Source organism: Dicentrarchus labrax, unplaced genomic scaffold (assembly GCF_905237075.1).
Source record: "Dicentrarchus labrax unplaced genomic scaffold, dlabrax2021, whole genome shotgun sequence".
Lineage (NCBI taxonomy): Eukaryota > Metazoa > Chordata > Actinopteri > Moronidae > Dicentrarchus > Dicentrarchus labrax.
Genome location: NW_026136701.1, coordinates 11,577,283 through 11,601,411, shown reverse-complemented (window position 1 = coordinate 11,601,411; position 24,129 = coordinate 11,577,283). Strand labels below are relative to the sequence as shown.

Genomic DNA, 24,129 nt, shown 5'->3' with positions numbered 1-24,129 from the left:
TCAACCTATAAATGTATATTGTATGTTCTGCAATATCAAGTAGTGAACCAGGGAGATGTTGATGTTTTCAATATTTTATCTGTTTAACTGAGCTTATCAAACTGGGACAGACCAATCAGGAAGTGATGATTTCATAGGCAGCGTGTACCATATCTCAATTAGTCCACTATGGGGCAGAAATGAGCTGCACTGTCACCTCCTACTGCCCATAAAGCACACTGCAATGATTACACATTGCAACTGCATTACAGAGACTCATTAGCAGTCTTGTGCTGGAATACTTCTTGGCTTCAGTTTTTCTGTGAGCACATTAGTATGAGGGAGTTTGAATGAACACACATATATTTAGCTGTAAGTGCAATCTAAACTAAATGAATAAAGAATGCAAATCTTTATCGTCCACTCATGAAAATTAATCTTTGGCTTCATAGAAAGGCATATTGTGCAATAAAAAGTGGAAATAAAACAAAGGGACATGACAAACACAGTTCATACACAGACAGAGAAAACAATAAATACATGGGCCTATAATAATAACAGATTAGGATGAAAGTGCTAAAATAATAACAATAAATGAATATCTAAAATAAACATAAAACCAGCATCAGTCACTAACATTTAATATAACGTAATTTGTTCAGTTGACAAATCCACAGTGTCGATGTGAAGCTCTGGTATAATACAATTATTCTGACACCTGTGTGAGTCAGGGCCTCCTCATTAGATAATAATGCTATTAGTTTTATAAATACATTTTATTGTGGGCGACTTTTATTTTCCTAGTAAGCGGAAGTACTTTGCGCACTTGCGCACTAGGTGTAGTTAGCAAAACTGAAACGGAAGTCTTTTACAGCTTTTAAAGCAGCACGTCCTGTAAAGAGGACACATTTCAGCTAAAATGATCTCTAAAGTAATCGGTCAGAAGTATGTGGCGATTGCCAAATCATGGTAAGATCTCTTTAATATATCGTACTAGTGGTTAAAAAGCCTAAAGGAGTCAGACTTCAGGCTAAAATAATCTTCATGTGTCCTTAGCTAACATTAGCTGTTAGCCTAGCCGAGGTCATTGCTGTGGGGACATGCTAACTTTAGCTATCAGCCAGTTAAACTCAGGCTGAAGATACATTAAATTACCATTTTAAAATAAATGTTGTTTTTTCCTCCTGATCACAGTAAAAAAAATTAATTCATATCTTTATTACCCAGTTTGAACATGTTTAACTTGACCAACTAGCTAGCTTCCTCAGTGATGTCCCCAGATAAGATATTGTTTTCGTTATAGATTAGTCAGAAAGAGGACTTATGCATTCATCATTTAGTCTTCAAGAGTCAGAGATAATATCCAGTTCATGTCCAGTGTTTACTTAGTCTGATGTCAAATATATTAAGCTCTTCACATTTGTATTTGTGAAGCTGTAAATAGCAAATCTGTTGATTTTGTTTTGTTTACAATAAATAAAACAATAGACTGTCAGGATTAAAGTTGCATATTTTTGGCATCCATTTTTCAGTTGTTTCAACACTTTTCTTTTCTGGCTACAAACAAAATAAGAGAACTTCACACAACAAAAACAACTTGACCTCTAGTATCAAGATTTTGAAGAAACATTTTCTCTGGTCCTTTTTTGTTAACTCTGAATGGAAGAAAAACTGGTAAATCTTGACAATGTTCTGTTTTCTACAGGATCCCAACTTTGGCTGTATGGGGCACAGTCGGAGGCGTTTCTCTGGTCCACTTTACAGACTGGCGATTGTTTTTAGATTACGTTCCCTACATCAGTGGCAAATTCAAGAAGGACGATTAGTGGAACTCAGGTTAGTCCAAGGGATGGCAAAGACATGACTGCAGAAATAAGAGTGGAGGATGTGTAACAGCTTGAGATGAATAAGTACACAGTAATCAGAGTCAGGATTGTTTCTGCACCTACTTTATCTTTTAAAATCAGAAACAAGAACCTGACACAAATGCTCTCTAGACATTTATTTTGATGTAGAAAATAAATCCGATGATTACAAAGCAAAATGTTGGGGTATATTCAACGAGCCTTTGCTCTAATACTCCAAATTGGTTAGATTATATATTATTTACCACAAATCCACAGGGTTGAACATGATTTAAAAAGACTCACACCAGTCTACCTGCAGCATTAAATATATGTATTTATTTATTTTTTCAAATTTATAGTGTGATACCCTGGCACCCCTGGTGTCTCTAGCCTGGCATCGCCAGAATAAAGCCCTATTTGCACGAGACTGGTATTACCAGCAGACCTTGTGATTTAGGAATTTGCCTCCTGTCTGTGTTCTGTGCAGGGCATTCACACAGGATAAGCGAAGTCTGTATTTACTCAAATTTACCAACATTAACCCTTGGTTGCCTCGTTAATGAAACTACTACTGTTGTGCTCTGTGTGTGCGCACCTCGTCCAACTAAAGCCACACAAACTCTGATCTTTGTGGTGAAGAAAGCCTTAAACTCTGCAGACAGTTGCTCCCTGTAAAAATAACTCCTGACCATGTGTGTATATATATATATATATATATATATATATATAAGAAGTGTTGCACCATGTTAAGTTCAGCTCTGTTAAATTAACTGGTAAGTTTGTTACCTTGCAAAAAATAAATAATGATCCTAAATCACAGAGATGCGCAAGGGACTAATATTAGCACCTGACCTCTGTGGAAATATGGTAGGCAATTTGCAATGGGATTCTTATTTTACAAATTACAGACATGGCAGATTAGCACAGAATTTGGATCACAGACCCCTGATGCAATTATTAGAAATTACTTGCGGCCCCCAGGTAATGATAGTCCCGTGTGAATTAGGGCTTAATTCGCAAATGCAGAACCAGAGCAAAGGAAACATCATAAGCTCCTCAGATTCATCCAGTTCCCAGGCTCCACATCTTGAGACGTACTGATCTGGTTGATCTGGATGTCGACACAAAATGAAGTGCCTTTGTAAGTGGTGCCTCTAGTAAAAAAAAAAAAAAACCCATCAGGTTACACCATCCCTTTGGTGTAACCTGATGGGTACCTGTGGCGAGACATAGCAGGGACTGGGAAACTGACAGGACTGAGGAAACAGAGTGAAATTCGGGGACATTAGGCCACGTAGTTTAGAGGTGTCAGAAGACCAGAATCCAGGACAGTGGCCTATTTTAAGACCACATGAAGCCGCTTTTAAGACAGGGATGGGAAGGTATTTAGACTGTCTTGTTAAAGTCTAAACTCCATCAAACTCACAGTGTTGTATGTTAAGTGAGTGTTGGATTCTGCTTTTAAAATAAATAAAAAAACAAGTTCACTATTTATGAACAAAAGGACAAATGTGCCTCAAAGTGAACTGCTCATTCTCCTTACCATGTCACTTAAACATGACATTTTTCCTCTGAACTTGTTGACTTTCCATCCATCTTTGATTTATCTATTACAGCCAAATGACCCTCTCTTCTGTACAACCTTATGACTTTGATTTCTCCCGTCAGGTCGGTGCTGTTTTTTACACTAAGACTTAAATATTGAACAAGAACTGCTGCAGAGGGTACCCTGCACTCCGGTCCAATTCCATGCCAGGCCACTGGAAGCTGTCATCTTCATCCTGCAGAGTCAACACTGAACTGTTCACCATCAACATCCTATCAAATGCACTGAAGTTTGGCATTTCAACATTTCTCAACTAGTGGAAATGTTAATGGAAGGAATATGAAAACAGATGAGATGATAAATCAACTTTTCTTTTCCTTCCTAGTTTGGGGTCAGGTATTTATTTGAATCATCTGTGGACTGTGGGTCAAATCTAATTCACAAATGGAAATAAAACTGTTCTTCGTGTCATGCTATAATTGTTTGGAAGAGAAGTAAAATATGTGAGATTTATCCTATATTGTGGTTGTGTGTAATTATTTAACTTGCAATGGTTTAAATCCTGTATTCAGTGGAGTTTGGCTTAACACTGTCGGATCACTTAAGGACATAATTTAAGGACATAATTGCTTTGTTGGTCTAGCCCTTCCTACCATTAACTAATCATTGAAAATATAAACTGCTTTACTTTACAAAAACACTATTAAAGAGCAGCCAAACAATTTGGGGGATTGAATTTAGGTTTAAGATGGTGGAGCTACTTTTATGGATTGTGTATCTGTATAAATAATATTTCAGTGTGGGCAAATCTTACTCTTAAAAGTTGTAAATAAAGGTTGCCATGGAGTTACAGAATTACTGCAATATCTCGTAGTTAATGCAGCTGTAGAAAGATCCCTTTGACTATAAGTAGTAGTGCAATGATGTAAAGTTACTCCATTACCAGTACATATATATAAACATAAAGTTGTATTAAAAAGTACATAATTATAAGCAGCTAACGTTATCATGCAGAACGGACATTTGAGGGTGTTTCAGAGTAACTTGAAAGCAGCATTTTAATGTACTTAGTCCAGTCCTACTACTGTAGGCTACTAATACTACTGTAGTTAGTTTAATGTAAAGAAATGTGTCATTATCTGAGGTTACTATGCAGTATATTAATAATGCAACTACTAAATCTTACAAAGTACCTACAAACATCGGGGATTCAAAGTACCAGTATTGGTTTAAATTAAGTCGAGTACAAGGTACAACCGTATATATATATATATATATATATATATATATATATATATATATATATATATATATATATATATATATATACATACACTGTCAATGGGCACAAATAAATACCTCAAAACTGTACTTAAGTGTTATACTTACGTAAATACAAGTTTTATTTAGTCAAACTACTAGTTGTAGTTCAGTAACTTCCCACCTCTGACAGTGTGTAGTTCAAACCACGTGAGATCCGGAGCGTCCTTTTCGGACTACTTTTACACGAGCATGGCCGAAGTCTACGCTCACAAGGCCGGCGGAGTGATCTGCTGTTGTACACGTCCTGACGGGAGACAGACAGCGGGGATCGATCGATAACAAACCAGACTCGGCGAAATATTATGACTGCAATAATAGGCAGCTAGCTGGCTTCTTATCATTTATAAGCCAGAATCACGGGCGATCAAATCCAAACAACCAAGACCATGGACAGAAAAAGGTGGGACTTTTAAATGTGCGGTCGAAGGACTTGTTACAATTAAAGTTTCTGTGCAGGAAATGCACGCATGCATACGAGCGTTACACTTAGCTAATGATCAGGTCTTTGTTATCCAAACATTTGTTGTTTTAGCTAAACGCAAACGTTAGATATTTTTGAGTTTATTACATTAGGAAACTTACAGCTTCTAACAACAGTAATTGATACGCTGGTTGCGGGTACATTGACGTTTCCAACGCTGCTAGCTTGATTAGCTAGCTAAGTTTCATTGTTTACACACGCTTGACTTGCGGTGCGTTGGGGCCCGGCACAGCTACTGAAATACGGCGTAAAACTCTCGGCTGCGGCACAGTGAGCTGGTTAAAACCCTCAATACGGATTTATCTGCTGGCAGCGCTTTTAAAATGAGTAGCTAATACATCAGTCTCACTATATTAGTAGCTTGAAAGGGCAGCCAGTCTTGTATTATTATAAGTTCCTCCTCCCACACACACACACACACACACACTCAAAAGTAACAGCCACACAGGTGTTTCCACTTACTTTGGATGATTACACCTCTTGTGTGGGCGTGTACAGATGGACTTGAGTGACATATCCTGTCTCCTTATCCACCTGTTAGGGCTGGACAGCCTACACATTTTGATCATTTATAAATTACATGCAGTCAGGTGACCTCTGAAGCCCAACTTCAGCCTGTGAGGATGACGTATGGGTGTCCATAGCCTCAGTTACTGAAGAGGTCAGTCTTGTGGTGATGATTTTTTTTTGTTTTTCTCTCCAGTGTACCTGTTAAGCGCATCCTCAACAAACCCCAGATAGTCCGTAGTCTGGGAAGCAACCTTCACGTGAATGTGAATCCCAGCCACGCCATTGCCGGACGGACGCTCCTGGCCAAAGTGCAGCGCAGCAGGCACAAGCATTATTATGACATCAGCCATCAAATCAAGGTGAGTCTGTTGTTTGTGTTGGTGTTTATGAGACGACACTGCAGTGCTACTTGAAGGAAATGAATGAGCATGGTGCTCAGTGATCTCTGGACACTATAAAATGTGTGCATACAGCCCATAAAACTTCCCTTGGACTTTTTCATGTTATTGATTTACGGCTTTGAATCGCAGTGGTTTTAATAAGACTTTTGGTTCAAGTGAATCAAAGAGATCAGTGGAAATACGTTTAGCAGTATGTTTTTCTTCAGTCTTAAATGTCTGACACAATCCACAGTATTGTTTTAAACCTAAAACATAGCATTTGGTGTGATTTAGTATGGCTAAAAAAGTTCAGTTTAGGTCTCATTACAACCGTCTTCCATTCATTCATTCATTCATTCATTCATATGTCATGACACTTTCAATGGTGGCTTTCTTTTGCCACTCCCACATTGGGTTAACAGTTGGAGTGTCTGAAATCACTTCTTTGTTAATTACTATGAACTACATAATAAACCTTTTAATTGTTTACTCTAGTAAGTTGTAATGTTTGTGCAAATAGTTTATAGTTAGACTGTTGCCACTAAATATAGTCTACTATTGTAGGCAGAAAATATGAACTAGATTATTAAATCTTGGCAGTGCAACCCTGTAGCTACTGAACAGCTGAAGAAGAGTTGCCATAGACGGCTTTTTTCTTTGACATTAAACCTCTCCCAAAGAAATTATTTAATGATTGACTAATGACTGTGCTACGAGGGAATTTAATGCCTTTTATAAAACTTAACATCATTGCAGCCTTTTATCTTTGCTGTTCAGTTTAAGGATTAAGCTTTTTTAACTCCAAACTATTCCTGGATCATAATAATCATTACAAGCCATTGTAACGTTACATTGTCCCTTCACACTCCAAAGGGGGATGTTTGGTACCTCCTGTTTGCTACTGACAATACTGAACATAATGCAGTCAATACAACTGTATGTATACAGAAACTTCTCATTAATGTCATCATAATAGAAGATTGATCAAAGTTATTAGTTATCAGATGTTCATGACATGTTGTTGTCTCTGTTAAAGGCCAAGCCTGACTTAAACACAACACTACCAGTTCGACAGACGGCATCCATCTTCAAACAACCCGTGACAAAGGTAACAAATCATCCCAACAACAAGGTGAAGACAGACCCGCAGAAGGCTGTGGACCAACCGAAACAAGTAAGTCAGAGGCCAGAAAACATGCACATTTCAGTTCTTTGAACTATCTTTCGACACTCTTTAGAAAATGTTACCATTATAAAAAGATCAAGTGAGCCAAAGACAATGTCTGTTCCTGCAAGCAGAGTCCAGAAGTAATGTTCTATAAGACCTGGTGTCCTGATGTTTTGTTATGTCTGTTTCTGTCTTTGCTGTTATATACAAAGTGTTGAAGGGTTAATTCACCCTCGTTCAATATCTTCCTAAAATTGATAATGATGCACATATTCAGTTTGGGAAAAACTGTGCTCAGAACTCAACAAGAAACATCTTTGTTTGCTTCAATGTTCAGCTGTTTTGGGAGAGGAAGCTGAGCGGGTTAAACGCATTTGATATCGCAGAAGAGCTGGTGAAAACTATGGATCTTCCCAAAGGCTTACAGGGTGAGGGTAACCAAAAACAAATATGACAACCTTGTATCATACAAAGCTGGAAATTTCTTTGGAGGCTTAACTTGTCCCTGTCCTCTGTCCTCCCCTTAGGTGTTGGGCCTGCATGTTCAGATAAAACACTGCTGTCTGCCATCGCCAGTGCCCTGCACACCAGCCCCGCTCCTGTCACTGGACAGCTTACTGCTGCGGTGGAGAAAAATCCTGGAGTCTGGCTCAACACGTCACAACCTCTCTGCAAAGCCTTTGTAGTTACTGACGATGACATCCGGTAAGATGTTCACACAGCTGTAGTGTCCTCACTGTAGGGTTGCTCTACATCATCAATACATACATTTCTTTTGGTCAGTTATTGGGCTCTTTAAGTAGTAAACTGTAATTATTTATTTGTTTAACATGTATCCAGTAACAAGTTAGTGTAACATGTTCTTAGTTTTGGGATCATGTTAAAATTTCAGAACTGGTTAAAAGGTCATTGGTGTTAGTGTCCTTTGCCTTAAAATGTCAACTTACATAGCTACAAAGCTGGTTAGGTTTTTTTTTTTTAGCTCTAGTATTGTGAAGAGGAAGTTGCCATTTTCAATATTTCAAGTCATCTACAGCTATTTTCTGTTAACATGAGTTCTTCAACAGTTTCTCTATTGTGGTTTTAAGTCTCTATTTTGACGTTTAACCTACATGTCTTGTGTTCAGTAGTTGAGTGTTGAGACTTACTTCAAGAGTCCTTGGTTAATACAACCAAACTGTATCGCTCACAAACTCTTACACTGACACTACCAAGATTAAGGGAACATGGCAAAACTGTCCAGGTTTAATGGCCCTACACAGTGCTTTGGTGGCCACCAGATGACAATAACTGAACATTGTTATTACCTTTTCATCATCAAGGTTTACTTTCATTAGTGCCACTTTTTTAACTTTCTCCTTGTCTGCGTCCCCCAGGAAGCAGGAAGACCTGGTGCAGAATGTGAGGAGGCGTCTTGAGGAAGCCCTCACAGCTGACATGTTGGCTCATATAGAGGACACTGGTGCAGAAGCAGCAGCCAACAAAGTAGACGAGAAGGTTGAGCAGGTGGAAAAGGAGGAATTATAGCCAAGGTACACAAATCCACAGGACTGTTTCCAGTGTTAATGAATGCTTTTCTGTTGGTCCGTTGTAATGAACGGCAACCTGTAACGTGTCTCTTCTCATCTCTCCCACAGGATTGTTGGACATGAAGTTTGCTGGTAAACTCCTTCCATTTCAAAATAATTGGCTCCATGAATATTTTTTTATACACTTTTAACTGAAATAGACCCTAAATGCAGACATTCTGCAGATTTTGTTAACCTAAACAAAGACTGTTGTTCGTTTATTTTTTTTAAAATGTTTTTTTTTTTTTTTTTTTTACACGTGACCGTGTAATCTTGCAAGGGTGCTTTTGAGTTTCAGTTCATGTTTACCTCTACTAATATATGACAGTTACGGATGGTGGTCTATACAATGCAGTGTTACATTTAGTTAACAGCGGTTCAAGCTCAAAGTTAATAACACAAACCTGATGTATGTGACTGGTGTGTGTCTGTGTCTGTGTCTGTGTGTGTGTGTGTGTGTGTGTGTGTGTGTTTTGAATGTACCAGTTCATGTTGGAAAAACCTCTCAAGTGTATTTCTTTTTTAACTGTTCTTCCTGAACATGTTGCTCTTTTATATTTTTCTCTGGCACTGTAGGTAGTGTGTTTTTATGTTTGGAAGCATAGAAAGGTTGCAGTATGTTTACATGTACACAGCCTCTCTTTGGCTGTGAATATTAAAATTTAGCTTGTTTGATTTTAAGGTTTTATAGTTCAACATAGTGTTATTTCTCAAAATAACCTCAGTTTACATGGTTTTGAAGTTTAAGTCATGGTATTTGTATTAATCAGTATTGTTTTGCCAACTACATCTGAGTTTGGACAGTAACAGAAAAAGTGTGTGCCCTCCAGAAAATACAATAAGAACGCTGATGTACCTCATAACAAGATGTACTGTACCTCATTACAAGATTTATTATTTGTCTCTTTACCACTGTGTCACTATCAAATAAATGCAGCTCTTTTATGACTGGTGTCATTTATTTTGTCATTATCATTCGTGCATTTAGGGATTTTTGTGATCAGGATTGTGGTCCATTCTTCTTTAAAGGATGGGTTCACATGTTTCAAGACAATACTCACATGCTCATACGTATATTGTGGTCGCTGTAATGATTCCTACTTTCCAAAATCCACAGTCCTTGTTGAGCCAAAGCCAATATGAGGCCTCAGTAGTCTGGATTGGTCAAATGAGATGAGTATCTTCCAACCTTTCCAGCACTAAATTCCCTCTTTGTGTCGCTGCTCCTTCAATCCAGCTCAGCAGGGAAGCACAAAGGGGAAATTTGGTACTAAAAACAGCTGTTTTAGGTGGGAAACTATTTACAGCCAGTATGGAAGGGAGGAACAATCACAGTGATCATTAACTCTTTCAGTGTCTTTATGGGTGTGTGAGTGTTGTTGTTTTAAGATGCAATAAAATTCCATTAAAGGGGGGGAGGGGGTTCCCCTCCCCCCCAATGGATTTATTTCAACTTAAAGGTGGTGCATTAAATATTTTAATTAAATTACTTAAATGTTTTTAAATGAACCTATTTCCCCCCCACTGTTCATTTGTATTACCTAGAAAGCACAGATAAAAGCAGGATCACAAACTGCATGAGCATCATTGAGTTGCTGCTGTTGGACCAACCAAAACACCTCATTGGTAGTAGCCATGATGAACACACCCAACCATAACTACAATACAAAAAACAACAACATGCATTACAGAGAGGGGGTAGATAAAATAGTGCCCTGCAGACTGACAGACACAATGGCAGTGACAGCAGCGGTGGCTTCGCGTTGATGCCCCCCACCACCACCACCACCCTCTTGCTGCATGTGGCCTTTGAACCCATTGTTGTGTCGCGGGTGACGTCAGTGCCGTGTGCGGGAGACGGAGCGGCGTGCGCCTGGCGAGACAAAGGCGGCGGACCGACCGGGGTCAGGCAGCAGAGAGAGAGAGAGAGAGAGAGAGAGAGAATCACAGTCTTTTTTAAACTAAAAGGTAAACCTGCTAACCTTGGATTTCAGCTGCGGTCTCACTGACGGTACGCAGAATGAAGATCCAGTGACGCCCTCCAGGAAAATGCTTTGACTCTCCAGACAGAGGAAGAAACAAAACAAAACAACAACAGTGTCCTCTTTTCGTTTTTTAGACGTTTTTCCTCCTACGCCCCCCCCTCTACGTTTAGCGTGCTAGTTAGCTAGCCCGCTAGCTCCTAGCGTTGCACAGCACAGGTCTCCTCCTCCTCCTCCTCCTCCTCCTCCTCCCGGCTGCTTCTCATCTTTCCCTTCAAGAACTGGGCGACAAAGCGAAGAGAGGATCTCGTCGACAAAGGCAAGATAAAGTAAGTTCATGTCGGTGGGGGGGTTTTCGCACTTGTTTAATTTTAAAAAAACACAACGCGGCTAACCCTTTTGAGAATGAGCACAAGTTCGACTGACAGCAGAGCTAACCAGCTAACCAGCTAGCTGTGGTGCTCCCAAACAAAGGGGTCGACAACGTGACTGAGTGCCGACTGTGTGGGACTAGCCTGTTAGCTTGGCTCGTTGAAGCTAACAACAGCGTATTTCCCTCTTTTTCGGGGTGGGGGGTTTGTAACCTACATGTTTTTTAATTCGGACAGCACACTGTAAGAGTGTGTGAAGTTAGTGGCCACAGTGTGTGTGTGTGTATGTGTGTATGTGTGTGTGTGTGTGTGTGTGCAGGGGGAGATACTTTGTTCGCCTGTGTTGAAGCGGACATGCTTTATCCTGACAAAACAACCAGCCTCCCGGATGGTTTCAGTTGTCAGACAAGGAGCAACAACAGACAAAGCAAGGCGCCCAAATCAACCCTCCCAATGTATGCTGCTGTTCGTCAGTGATCTCCGGCTCCCAGGAGCTCATATCAGCCTTGTTTTGTGTGTTTAATGACAACAAACGCTTGACTTTTTCTTTAAAAATATATATTTTTTCCCCATTTTTTTTTTCTTCCAGGAGAGGGTGAGCTCACTCCCAACACACAGGCACCCGTGATCTGATGTGAGATCCACGGAGAGACTATGCCTAGCCCTTTATTCCACCCCGAGATTATGGACCACGACGTGGTGATCAGCAGCCAGCACGGCGGGGTCGGTCTGCCCCGAGAGACGGACCAGGAGTCCCGGGAAGAGGACCACCAAGAGGCGCTGCGCTTCGCCCTGGACCAGCTGTCACTCATGGCCCTGGATAAGGTGGACTGTGGGGGCGGTGGTGTTGGTGGTGGCGGGCTGGTCGACACTCTGGATGGGAACCAGGGTCCCGGCTCTGAAGGCTGCAACGGCGTGGGCGGAGGGGGCTACGTGGATCTACAGATGCTGGAGCACCCCAACGGGTCCCGGGACTCGCCGACGTCCTGCTCGCCATCCCCGGAGTACTACGGCTCAGGCGGGTACCACATGGCCGGCTCGCACTCCATGCTCCACGGGGAACAAAGCTCCGTCCTCTGCAGCAGGAAAAGAAGTGTCAACATGACTGAATGTGTGCCTGTCCCCAGCTCTGAACATGTGGCTGAGATAGTGGGGAGACAAGGTAAGCGCCAGAGTGTGTGTGTGACTTGGTGTTTTCTTAGTGATTTATTAATTGTTTGGTGTTCATCATACTGGTGGATGGTTCAGGCAGCATGCAGCCTGGTTGTTCTTTGTTTGGGTGGCTGCCTGGTGAGAGGAGGGTCCCTGAACTTTTACAGCCTGAGCTTGGTGCTCTGGTGGGGCTGCACTCACTGTTTGGAGTCTTTTTTTAATGCCGAAATAATGCGGATACTCCCTATAAAAAGCCATACCTACTCTATTTACATGTGCTTTATTATTATTATTATTTGATAACAGTCTTTAGACAATGCCTTGACAGACTGAGTGTGGGAGAGAGAGGGGGGAGGGGTGGGAGAGGGTCAGACAAAGCGGCAGATTGTCGGGAGTCTGGACATGTATAGCAGCCTGCACCAAACAAAGGAAATATGCCGAAATATGTCGCTTTTCTGTACCACAGCTCCTCAGCTGCAGCGTTGAGCACCGGACTCGCACCCACGGTCTCATGTACGCGGTTATTATAGATTATTATTGGCTTTGCTGAGCAGATTTTAGGCTGAAACGGGGCAGCAGGCGCACAAACACGGGACTGGGCGGTGTTACGCCCTGCACCCAGCTCTGTCTGCCGATGCTGCTCGCTCACGTACGAGTCGCTAAATCTTAAAACATGATCCATATCTGCCTTTTTATTGTCTCTTTTATGAACCAACATATGCCCTGCACTTTAAAACAGACTGATGTTGTGGGTTAGGCTCGTCCGTCGCCGCCGCGGCAGCCTTATGGCATTGTTCTCTTTGTTTGAAAAAGCCATGCTTTCTGCTTCCCAGAATGACATCACACTCTGTGCGCCCTATTGGTCGCCGAGGATGAAGCGTCCTCATTTAAAGAAACAGAGCACACACACACACACACACACACACACACACTGTGGTGGATGCTGCCGGAGGAGCATGAGTTGACACAAGCAGTGCAGCAGTTATTGACTCAGTGTTTGGGTAGACGGGGTCTTCATGCACATCCCGCATACCTGCTGCTTCTGGGATTATGTGTGCTGTGGTGGTGTTGATTTTTTTTTGTTTCATAACCCAGATAAACACATAATGAGTCGTTATTAATCTGCATATTCCAAAAAAATTGTTTTTCTGCTGTTATCAATTGTCAATCATGCAAAACTCCCAGTAATTAATACAACTTTAAGGTTATAGTGTTCAGTATTTATAAATTTTTTTTCATTTAGCTTTATGAATCTACATCTTTTATTATATGTATTAGTTTTAACAAGGTTTACTTTACTTAATAAACTTCTGAGTGTATATGGGAACTGTTGTCATTGAATACATGATCACACTTTGATGTGCGACTATGTTTATAAATAAATGTGTTTATATATGCGTGGGAGTATATGAAGTGTTTGAGCATTCATGTCATAAAACCGATGTCTGTGTGCTTCTGCATCTTCCAGGTTGTAAGATCAAGGCCTTACGTGCCAAAACAAATACCTACATAAAGACTCCAGTCCGAGGCGAGGAGCCGGTGTTCATCGTGACGGGACGCAGGGAGGATGTGGAGATGGCCAAACGTGAAATTGTCTCTGCAGCCGAGCATTTCTCTATGATCCGGGCGTCCCGCTGCAAAGCTGGAGCACCTGGAGGGGGGGCTGGGGGAGCAGCAGCAGCAGCAGGAGGAGGAGGAGGAGGAGGTGGAGGAGGAGGTTCTCTTCCTGGACCACCACACTTACCTGGGCAGACCACCATACAGGTACAGAAACTCCTGTGGCTTATTCATCAGGCTGTGTTTGTTCTCTCTCCGGTTGTATGAAATGTAGTTTTTCTCAGACGTTAAATATTTATTTTATTCCTGATCCAGGTGAGAGTGCCCTACAGAGTAGTTGGTTTAGTCGTTGGACCAAAGGGAGCAACTATAAAGCGCATCCAGCAGCAGACTCACACCTACATCGTGACACCCAGTCGAGAGAAGGACCCAGTGTTCGAGGTGACTGGCATGCCGGAGAACGTGGACCGAGCGAGAGAGGAGATCGAGACCCACATCACCCTGCGAACTGGAACCTTTGTGGACCTGCAGGGAGACAATGACTTCCACTCCAATGGCACTGATGTCAGTCTAGAAGGCCTGGGCTCCCTGAGCGGAGGGCTGGGGGCGTCTCTGTGGTCCAGGGCTACCGGCCACCATTCTGCCCCCCCTCCTCCTCCACCCTCCCCACCTCCTCCCATTCCCATGTCCATGCACCACTCCTCCAGCCGGAAGATGTCCTCCTCAGTCGCCTATCACACGCACAACGGCGGAATGAGCTCAGACAACTTCAGCGCCACTCGCAAGGCCAACGAAGGAGGTAGTCCCACTAGCCCCTTTAGCACCGGCTCCAGCAGTGCTGGAGGAGGATTCACTTTCGGGGGCGACTCCACCCCGGGGTTGCCCTCCTCAGAGGAACTGGGCTTTGAGTTCAGTGCTTCCAACATCTGGGCACCTTTCGTCAACGGTGGAGCGGGCAATAAGACAGCCGGCTCCTCGCAGCAGCAGCAGCAGCAGCCTCTTCGTCGCAACAGCAGCGGCCTCAGCGGCGGTGCCATCACTCCACGATTGTCTCCAACTCTGCCTCAGGACACAGGCGTTGGCCCCCTCGATCACCCGTTAGCCCGTCGTGCCCAGAGCGACCCCCTCAGCACTCTCTCCTGGCTACAGTCTGGCAGCGCGGGAGGCGGCTCCTTCTCCGGGGCGTCCAGCTCAAGCTCCGGCGGTTCGTCAACGGGTTACTCCTCCTGCTCGGCCTCCTCCCTGCCCGGCGGTTCACCCACTGACTCCGAGGGAGGCGGCAGCGGCGTGGGCCTCAGCTCAGGGATGCTGAGCCGGCTGAAAAGCAGCTCCGGCCCCGGGGTCGCGGGTCTGGTTGGCGTCAGCCCCGGGATCAACAGGGACTGCTTTGTGTGTTACGAGAGCGAGGTGACAGCAGCCCTGGTGCCTTGTGGCCACAACCTGTTCTGCATGGAGTGTGCCGGGCAAATCTGCCAGTCAGCCGAGCCAGAGTGCCCCGTCTGCCACACCCCCACTACACAGTGCATCCGCATCTTCTCGTAATGCCCTGGCGGGGGGAGGGTTTGGGGGTGGGGGGTAAATATGAGCGGGGAGCAGGAAGAAAACTGGAGTTGGGGCGATGGAAGGATTCACACTAATAACCTTCACACACACACACACACGATGGACCATAATAAATGCATTAATAGAGATGATGATACTATACGGATGTTGATTTATTGCTGATAACTGTCAAGATTAATAATAACAATAATAATAATAATGACAATGACTTATTTTCAGAGTGAAGTTAATTGAAACTGGTCTGCAGACAGTTGGGGCTCAGACAGTCTCTCGGTGGTGAACTTATGGAAGGAAACTAGTGTCTTATCTCTCTTCAGGCCTTCATTTTGACCCGGAGCAGCCCGCACTGCTGGCCGCCGGTCTGTCCCAACATTTCTTCATTCTGGCTTCTTCAGATCTCTGCCTGCTTTCTCTCTCACAGCCTTTCCTTTTGACACTTTTGTACTTAACAGATATTTTTCGATGAAGCTGTCAATGAGGCCTGCACTTTTCTACTCCTTATTTTAATGTTCATTACAGAACTGTTCCAACAAATCTCTCTCTCTCTCTCTCTCTCTCGCTCTCTCTCTCTGTGCTCTCACTCATGCTGTTGTCTGTGACATGAAGCGGCGGGGTTGCTATTTTTCTGTAAGCGTAGGACTTTTTTTTAAAGGTCGGCATGTAGTCGGGCACCTAGCGGAACAATACACCCAAGGGACCTCTTAAGGATGAATTCCTGTTTCTCGTTGCCACACAAAAATTAGCCATCAGTAATACCAAATGAGCTCTCTCTTAAATTCTTGATCAAATTCAATAACATGGCAGGTGACTTTGGACGAGCGTGCCCCACACTGCAAATGTGGCAGCTGCATTGATTCACATTAACTATCCCCCAATAAGTGAGAAACGCACCATTAGCGATCCTGTAGGAATGTGAGGTCAGTTTTCTGTACGTTCGGGCTGCCTGACAATCCCTTTACATCTCTCTCTTACTCGTGCGTGTGTATGTGTGTGCGTGTGTGAGTAATGCCCACTCATGCTGTTTGTTACATCGGCATCATCGTGTGTCTTCACCATGAGAAGGTCTGGTTTCTGTCCTGCTGCCCCTCTCCTTCACTCTCAGTCTTATAGGGAAGGCGATGCTCTGGTCCCCCCCCCCCCCCACACACACACACACACACACACTTACACTTGTCTGTTACACTTAGATCAGCTCATTTTAGTGTTTTCTACAAGTTTTTTTTTGTTTTGTTTTTTTGACTCTTGACTGTCAAGTGTGTGGCTAACAGACATATTTTGAAACTCTAGGATAAGATAGGGCTTTTCTGATGTCACACGTGAATGTTTTGGTTAATAAGGTTAAGGAGAGACGGCCACTCCTCCCACACAAAACAATAACAAGGGGCTCAATTTAACCTTTTTTCATGCACTGTAACTCCCGGCCCCTCTAAAAAGGAAAGAAAAAAAAGAAAAAAAGAAACAGCTCTTACTGTTTTTTGTTTTGGTAGTTTTGGTCTTCCACCCCACTCTCACAGCAAAGCTGTATGGCACTCTCTCAGATGACACACCGTCATACCCGTATACCGCTGTACTCCTGGATAAACGTAGTGCACTATATGGTTAGTCGTTTGAGATTCGTCCTATGTTTCCTAGCATTACTGAGTGACTCTCGACGTGGCGGTTGAATCCTGTTTAGTGTTTGTGTTTTAATTCAGTGTGAGTTTGCAGTAACTGCCTCCTATAGTGTTAATACAGTTCGTATGATTTTTGGGCGACGTTGATGCGATGGTACACAGTTGCCATTAGTGGTCCCCTTTTCTTTTTTCGATCATACATGGAATCAGCTCATAGAATGAGACAAGCCATGACAACAGAATTAAAACCACAGCTAATTCTCAAAGGGCTTCCTCTGACTGCACAGACACACGATCACATTTTCAGGCTCCTGCAGTAGGTAGAATCAACTTATCCTTTATGGCAGCTAGTAGCTAGGTCATCCAGGGCTTCCAGACACTCCTTGTGTTCAAATCCCAGCAGCTGCAGAATGTTTTGCTTGTTGTTTTTAAATTATTTTCTAATTGTCCCTACACAGCCATCACATGCGGATCCTGTTAGAGCGTAGTTGTCGCAGTGTGTCCTCCCTGGACGTAGTCGCAGATTAGGACAAGGTTGTACGGTTTTAATATCAAGGAAAAAAGGGTAACTCTACTTGAGTAAATAATGGGTGAATATGGGCAGTTGCTGCTGTGCTTTGGTGCTCCAGCCAGTTTAATGTTGAACTTATTTGCTGTCTGACTGTTTGTTTGCTACTTAGGTGATGAGGGCAGTAGCTCCACAGAGGAATCTAATAAGCCACTGTCCTGGTTGAGCACAGCAGTGCACTGATTTATGTGTCCACACATGTAGGAAAAAAAAAAACCTGCCCCAGGAGCTGAACCCGATAGTCTTTGTGAAGACTATCCCATGGTGCTTTGGTGCAACTCCCTACTGAAACATGGCGATGAACAAACCCAGTTGGTAGCGGGGGAGGCCTCTTATTAGTTCTCTAGCGCACCGCAGACTCTGTTCTCACTCTGGTCGACACAGGCAGCCCATCCCCTCGCTGGGCTCCGATGTCAAACGTCGCATTTTTTTTTTTTCGTCTCGTACTCGCGCAACACTCAGAACAGATGCAGGGCTGCGAATGTGTCCGAATGAACAGATCAGTCGTGACTGTTGTGAGTCTGTTGAGGCCAATCTTTTAAAGCCCTTCTTCAAATGGTCCCAGGTTGACATGTTTAAAGGAATAAAATGTGTTGTGTTTGCCAGATGGGTCTAATGTAAATCCCTGTGTTGCACCGGGATGTTTCTGGCCAATGAGAGAATGTTAGGGTTTAATGTACAGTAGTTTTAATTGTTAAAAAGGTACAGATTTTTTCAGATTGACTGCTGAGTTTTATTTTTTTTAGCCAAACTTATCCCCTCCCCCATTTCCTTCCTAAAAGGTTTGAAAACAGGGTTTCCTGAGGCATGCTAGCCAGTGACCTCTGACCTTTTTTGTGATTAGAGGGGGGGGATTGCGAAGAGAGCCACGCCAGTAAGGGGTGACAGACACCCCTCAAGCCTGCGCTCTCCTATTTTTTGCTTTAATTCTCTTTGTATGCAGAACCAAAATGTAAAACGTCAGCAAACTAGGTTTCAGGCCTGACCTGTGTGTGTATATACCCGGAATACAATCATTGGGATCTTGTTTTCAAAAGCAAAATGACTTAATTGAAGATAAGTGTAGTTTCTAAAGAACATGTATCATTATTTGTAAGTTAACCATCTGCATGTCTTCAAGCCACCTGGCATTAGCTAATAATTTTTAAGATAAAAAAAAAACTTTTTACACATTTTATTTTTTACAATTTATTTGCTTACCTAAATATCCCAGACAATAATGTGACCCTTTTTATTACTTCAAATTTATTTTTATTTTCCATTTTTTTATTTTCCTTATTTCCTGTGTACTACATATAGGCAATTTATAACAAAATGAGAAAATTATTGAAGAAATTTTAAAATTGAAATATATTTTATTTGAAAGTTTATGGACCTTTTAACCGTGAGCTGGAAAAATTGTATAATCATATAATTTGAGCTGACTTGACGGTTATGAGAAATGTATCAAGAGTTTTATTTTTTATGCTTCTTTAATAAAGTCTTGTTTTTGGTTTCATTTTTTTACTGTAAAATAAGAACTTGTGTGTTGTGTCTTTATTTCTGTTCTGTGCAGAGTAGAAACTTGCAGCAGTGTACCACATGGTGGCAGTATAGACACACCTGCAGCAGCTAAAGACATGAATAATGGAGGGACATCTGCAGTTCAGACATGTTTGTTAGTGAATCTGAGACAAGACATCAGTTCATTCTTTAGGAAATTCATCCATATTGGGACTAGCCTGAATTTTATATGTAAATGTCAGAAGTTTCACTGAAGTTGGTCAACAGAGAATTAAACTATTTTAATTAATGTGCTGATGTCCCTTATGAAGCTAAAGTGTTTTTTTTTTTTTTTTTTTAAAGCAAATTAAAGATTCTCCAATGTGAGGATTTGCTTCTTCTGTTTTATTTCATTAATGGACTAGTCTTTAGACTGCTGCACTGGCAAAAAGAATTAAATTTGGACATTTTATAAACTGAAATAGAGCCAAGATGAATCCACAGCAAATTAATTTGCACAATAATCATTTTTCAAGCAACTGTATCAAATCCTTAAAGGTTCCACCTTCTCAAAACTTAATATTTTAGACATTTCCTTGCTTTTATATTATATTGTTGGTTGGATTTATACAACATATGTAAAAGTGGTATCTAACAAACTGACAAATGATTAAATGATTACTTGGATAATGAATCTTTAGTTGGAGCCCAAATCAGACGTAGGATCAGCAGCAGCATGTATGGTAGTCTGTATAGCTCACTGTGTTCACTAGACCTCCCTTCTTAAACCTCCAGCAGCTTTAAGTAATTCAGCTGAAACTGGAAAAAAAAATGTAGCTACAGCTTTAACCCATGACAGTTATGTCCACTAATGTTCTTCTGTCTAGACCAACTAGAAACCGCTTTGTTTCCCCCTCCCCTGTGGAGCAGGAGCTGAAACATCTGGTTCAACTTGTGTAAAGTGGTGATACTCCCCTCCCCCTCTCCGCAGATTAGGTCAGAGGTCACACAGAACAGACTGAGAGCTCAGTGAAGTGGAAGCCGGTTGTTCCAGCTGAAGGTTTTGTGTCAAAATAACACCCTGCTGTCTACATCTGAGAGGGAACAGCATCTGTCTTAACACTTGTTTTTTGTGTGAAGGGTTTAAAATGTGCAACTTCTCATAACTTATTGCTCTGAAGGCCCGTGTTAGGTATAATAGACGTGTATCCTGAGACGTAATAACCCGAACAAATGAAACTGCAGTGATGTGTTTCTCAGGCACTACAGGAGAAATAATAAAGCAGGCGTTTAGATTGTGACACAAATGTCCTTTTAATAGGAAGCAGATCACAATCAGGCTGCATTCCAGTTCCATTTCATCCTCATTAAAGAACGATCAATAATGATAAGAAACAAATTAGAAACATCCTTAGTAGAAAATAATTCTCTCATGCGAGGTTCTGTGTTCACACTACATTCATATTGGTTACAGATGACGTATTCACAAGCCTTTTTAAAAAACAAAACAAAAAAACATTGATGACTTATCATTACATAGCTTTAAATTAAAAACAAGGAAAAAATAAAAGAGGAACATCAAAGAGACACGTGCTGGCACGATAAAGTTTCCCATCATGCAATTGTAAGTTGATTCTATACACAGGGTGGGCATCATTGGTCTCCACAGAGTTGTGTCGGCGTGCATGCATGCATGTGTGTCATCTTACATGTGCCCTTTTGTGCTTGAGCAGAGATTGGTGTGTAGATGTGTACGTAGGTGTTGTCAGTGAGTATATGAGTGCAGTAGGTGTCTGTGTGCATACATACATGAAGCAGGCAACCAACGAGCCCCAAACTGGATGATCCGTTACGTTATTTGTTTGTTGCTTTTTCAGCCACAACCTGACAAGTCAAGTTTTGTCTTGAGCCCTGGGATTAGACAACACATACAAACAATGTAACTGCACTGTGTGTTAAATGGGGAGGAAAAGCTCCTTTTAAAGGGCTAGTTCACCCGAAAAATCAAAGCACGATTGAACTCATGATCCATTTTTTAAAGTGGAATTTGGACGCCAAATTTTAAAAAGGCATGAGTTGGTGTCCCCAAGCTAGTTGTGGTTTTGGATTTACTCCTTTGATCGTAGGAAAAAAAAAAAAAGACTGCGCAGAGGTTAAATAACATTCAGGAGCTTTGTTTTTGGTAGAATTCAACAGTTTTCGATAAAGACAACATGTGGCAGGCCAGCAGTGACGTCTGGCGTAGCTCCACATGGCTGCAGGAAAACCTAGCGCAGTATTTACTCACTGTCACTCACAAAGAGACTACAAGACAAGCCGGACTGACTGTGTGAGTGTTTGCTCACCTTTTTTTGCAGTGAAAGATTAAGAGGTTCATTTACGCACACGACAAGACTCAAACTAATACTTGAACAACATAAATGCTTGGCGGTGACTCTGATGGCTTCTTTCTTTGAAATAAAAACAAAAAACAAACTTGAGATCTGGTTCGTGCAAATCTGGTCATACTAAAGGCAAAACACTTTCCTTCTCTCTTATCCAAAATATGTGAGAACAAGCTTATTCGCTTCCACTAGGAATGGGGATTTTATGAGTCCATAAATAAAATATCTTGTGTGATTCTCACACACACACACACACACACACACACACACACACACACACACACACACACACACACACACACACACACACACACACACACACACACACACACACACACACACACTAAAGAATCATAAAATTCCCATTCCTTGGATCTGGATATTGCAGTTGGTGCTGCTGTAGTTATATTGACAGTGCATACATTTTGGGTATGTAGGTACAATATATTGCTCACAATCTCAGAGCCCATTTTACAGGAGTGACAATCGGCCCACACACACACACACACACACACACACACACACACACACACACACACACACACACACACACACACACACACACACACACACACACACCTTCACACACATGCAAGCACACAATAACAAAAGACACAGCAGTGTTCACAGAGGGTTTGTTCTTCATAAAAACCACGAGGTTCAGTGAACACACAAACAAACCACTATTGCCTTAAAGAGATGGATTTTAGATACGTGTGCAGGAAAGTGTTCCACCGAGCCGTTGTGTGTCCTTACAGGCTTCATGTGGAATTTTTTATTTATTTTCCAGTTCCTCCAGTGTCGCTTGTGAAGACTTTCTGAATCGGAGCATGTCTGCAGTGTGGCGTTTCAGAGCAGGCAGACGAGGGACACATGGGGGTAACCTTGCCGACAGAAGCGTGGACAGTATGTATTAGTGCGTAAACTGACATCCCGGTCCACTGATCCATAGCCCTTTTGGAGTTAATGTGCACTCTAGGGGTGTGGATGTGTTAGACCACTGCTGGGGGGGGGTATTGCTCCTTTTTGTTGTGATGTGAAGCAAGAAAAGTTGAAAGAAAATGCACAGTGGCCACAGCTTCCGCCTCTATCAACACATCGCATATCAGGCTCAGCATTTCTCCACTGGTGATGTGTTTTCTCCATAATGATGAAGGTTAGTCAGTTCATAATTATAAAACCTTATTGTATCAGGGTTATATATGCACCATGCTCACACAGGAAAAATATTGGAGGCGCCCATCTTTTATGTGGGAGGGGAGCGGTTGCCATGGTTACAGCAAAGTGAATCACAGTGTTCCTGGGGTCAACATGCAGGATGTTAGTACATTACAGGACAGACTAGCAGTGATGTTGCCCCTGGACACTGATCTAAGGTCAGTTTGTTGTGTGTTTTTTTTTTCTTCTCTATTTGGATGTACGGGGCAAAAAGAAGCTGATCTTAGATCTGTGCCTGAACTCCAACTTACACGACACATCACACCAGGGGGAGGACTACGCAGAGCAAACGACAAGAGAAGGGGGAAAGGAAAGAGGGGGGGACAAACTGGAAGAACGACACACAGTCAGGCAGGCAAGCTGACAGACGGACGGACGGACGAACAGAGCATGGCTAGGCAAGGACTGCTCTCCTGAAGACACAGAGAAGCAAAAGTGCAAAGTGGTCATTTTCAATCTATTCACATGGTTTTGTTGTTGTTCTGCACTGCATTCTATCTACAGCATATAAAAGGTGTGATGTGTTACAGGAAAGGTTGAGTGAGGGAAGTACTTGCAAATGTGAGGCGAACCTTAAATTAAAAGTGTAGAGTTGATTTGTTGAAATATTCAAAATTAAATATAATTTTCTATAAACATATTCCTCCATGTTTGCATTGATAACATTGCAATGTAAATGTTGCATAATGTATGCAGATCTATGTACAATAGAGCATTTTCATGTGTGTGCTTGTGTATTGCACATGGTTGTCTATCTATGTAGGTGTGAGTACTAAATGTGTGCATAATACTATGTCTATCGGGTATGTCTCTGGTGTTTTTCGCGCACACGGGTGTGTCCTCACTCTCTCCGACCCCCAACCCCCCTCTCAGCTGCGGCCCTCCTCAGCTGAGCGTTGGTCTGACTTGAGCTTGACGAACTCTTTAGCTACGTCGTCGTTGTTGCGTTGAGAGAGGATGCGCAGCACCGTCAGGCCCGTCTCGTCCATGTGGACGCGTCTGCCCAGCGGCATCCAGCAGCAGACGCTACCCTTGCTGGCTATGTCCTTCACCTGCAGCACGCCCATGCCCACAGTGCGGTCCTCCCTGGCAAAGCAGTAGTCTTTCACACACACCTGCAGCTCGTAGCTCTCTGGACCGACCTCAGTGCCCAAGGAGCTAAAACAAGACAGAATCATATACATGTTTTATTTTACACGTGTGCCTCATTACGAGAATTTTACTAATATTCAAGAATAGAGCATTTCAAACTCTTCCAGTACATTTAAGTCATTCAGGATACAATTAACCTTGCAGCTCAAAATCATCAAAGTCTGCTGGACTGGCAAAATGAAGTCCATTGCCTGAAGCGTTGTAACTCTTGAACAGTAAACATACATGTTTTGTGTATTTAAAAATGTCTATTGACAGTATGTTGGTTTTGTTAGTGTGCTTTCA

The 24,129-nt window shown here is 42.4% G+C and overlaps 4 protein-coding genes across 5 annotated transcripts in view; 3 read left to right on the top strand and 1 right to left on the bottom strand.

Moving 5' to 3' along the window:
- Positions 1–809: 809 nt before the first annotated feature.
- LOC127367362 (cytochrome b-c1 complex subunit 10) lies at positions 810–3,890 on the top strand. Its single transcript, XM_051407128.1, has 3 exons — positions 810–948; positions 1,685–1,815; positions 3,495–3,890. Exons 1-2 carry the CDS (start codon positions 899–901, stop codon positions 1,803–1,805), a joined length of 171 nt encoding a protein of 56 aa, XP_051263088.1. The 5' UTR covers positions 810–898; the 3' UTR covers positions 1,806–1,815; positions 3,495–3,890.
- A 1,011-nt stretch (positions 3,891–4,901) lies between these two features.
- Positions 4,902–9,747, top strand: mbd3a (methyl-CpG binding domain protein 3a). The gene is made up of 7 exons (XM_051407118.1): positions 4,902–5,095; positions 5,880–6,045; positions 7,103–7,240; positions 7,572–7,662; positions 7,762–7,939; positions 8,611–8,766; positions 8,872–9,747. The coding sequence occupies exons 1-6, from the start codon at positions 5,082–5,084 to the stop codon at positions 8,759–8,761; spliced, it is 738 nt and encodes a 245-aa protein (XP_051263078.1). The 5' UTR covers positions 4,902–5,081; the 3' UTR covers positions 8,762–8,766; positions 8,872–9,747.
- An 898-nt stretch (positions 9,748–10,645) lies between these two features.
- LOC127367267 (RNA-binding protein MEX3B) lies at positions 10,646–19,128 on the top strand. 2 transcript variants are annotated; one of them, XM_051406997.1, is made up of 4 exons: positions 10,646–11,113; positions 11,745–12,317; positions 13,776–14,071; positions 14,180–19,128. In XM_051406997.1, the coding sequence occupies exons 2-4, from the start codon at positions 11,810–11,812 to the stop codon at positions 15,404–15,406; spliced, it is 2,031 nt and encodes a 676-aa protein (XP_051262957.1). In that variant the 5' UTR covers positions 10,646–11,113; positions 11,745–11,809; the 3' UTR covers positions 15,407–19,128. The 2 variants fall into 2 exon arrangements, with proteins under 2 accessions (XP_051262957.1, XP_051262967.1); XM_051407007.1 differs by lacking the exon at positions 10,646–11,113 and adding an exon at positions 11,196–11,610.
- A 1,251-nt stretch (positions 19,129–20,379) lies between these two features.
- The window catches only part of LOC127367260 (protein unc-13 homolog A-like), a 32,675-nt gene continuing 28,925 nt past the window's right edge, over positions 20,380–24,129 (bottom strand). The window contains exon 41 of the mRNA XM_051406986.1: positions 20,380–23,850. Within this exon, the coding sequence (XP_051262946.1) occupies positions 23,562–23,850 (289 nt within the window). The 3' untranslated portion in view covers positions 20,380–23,561. The remainder of the gene's footprint in view (positions 23,851–24,129) is intronic.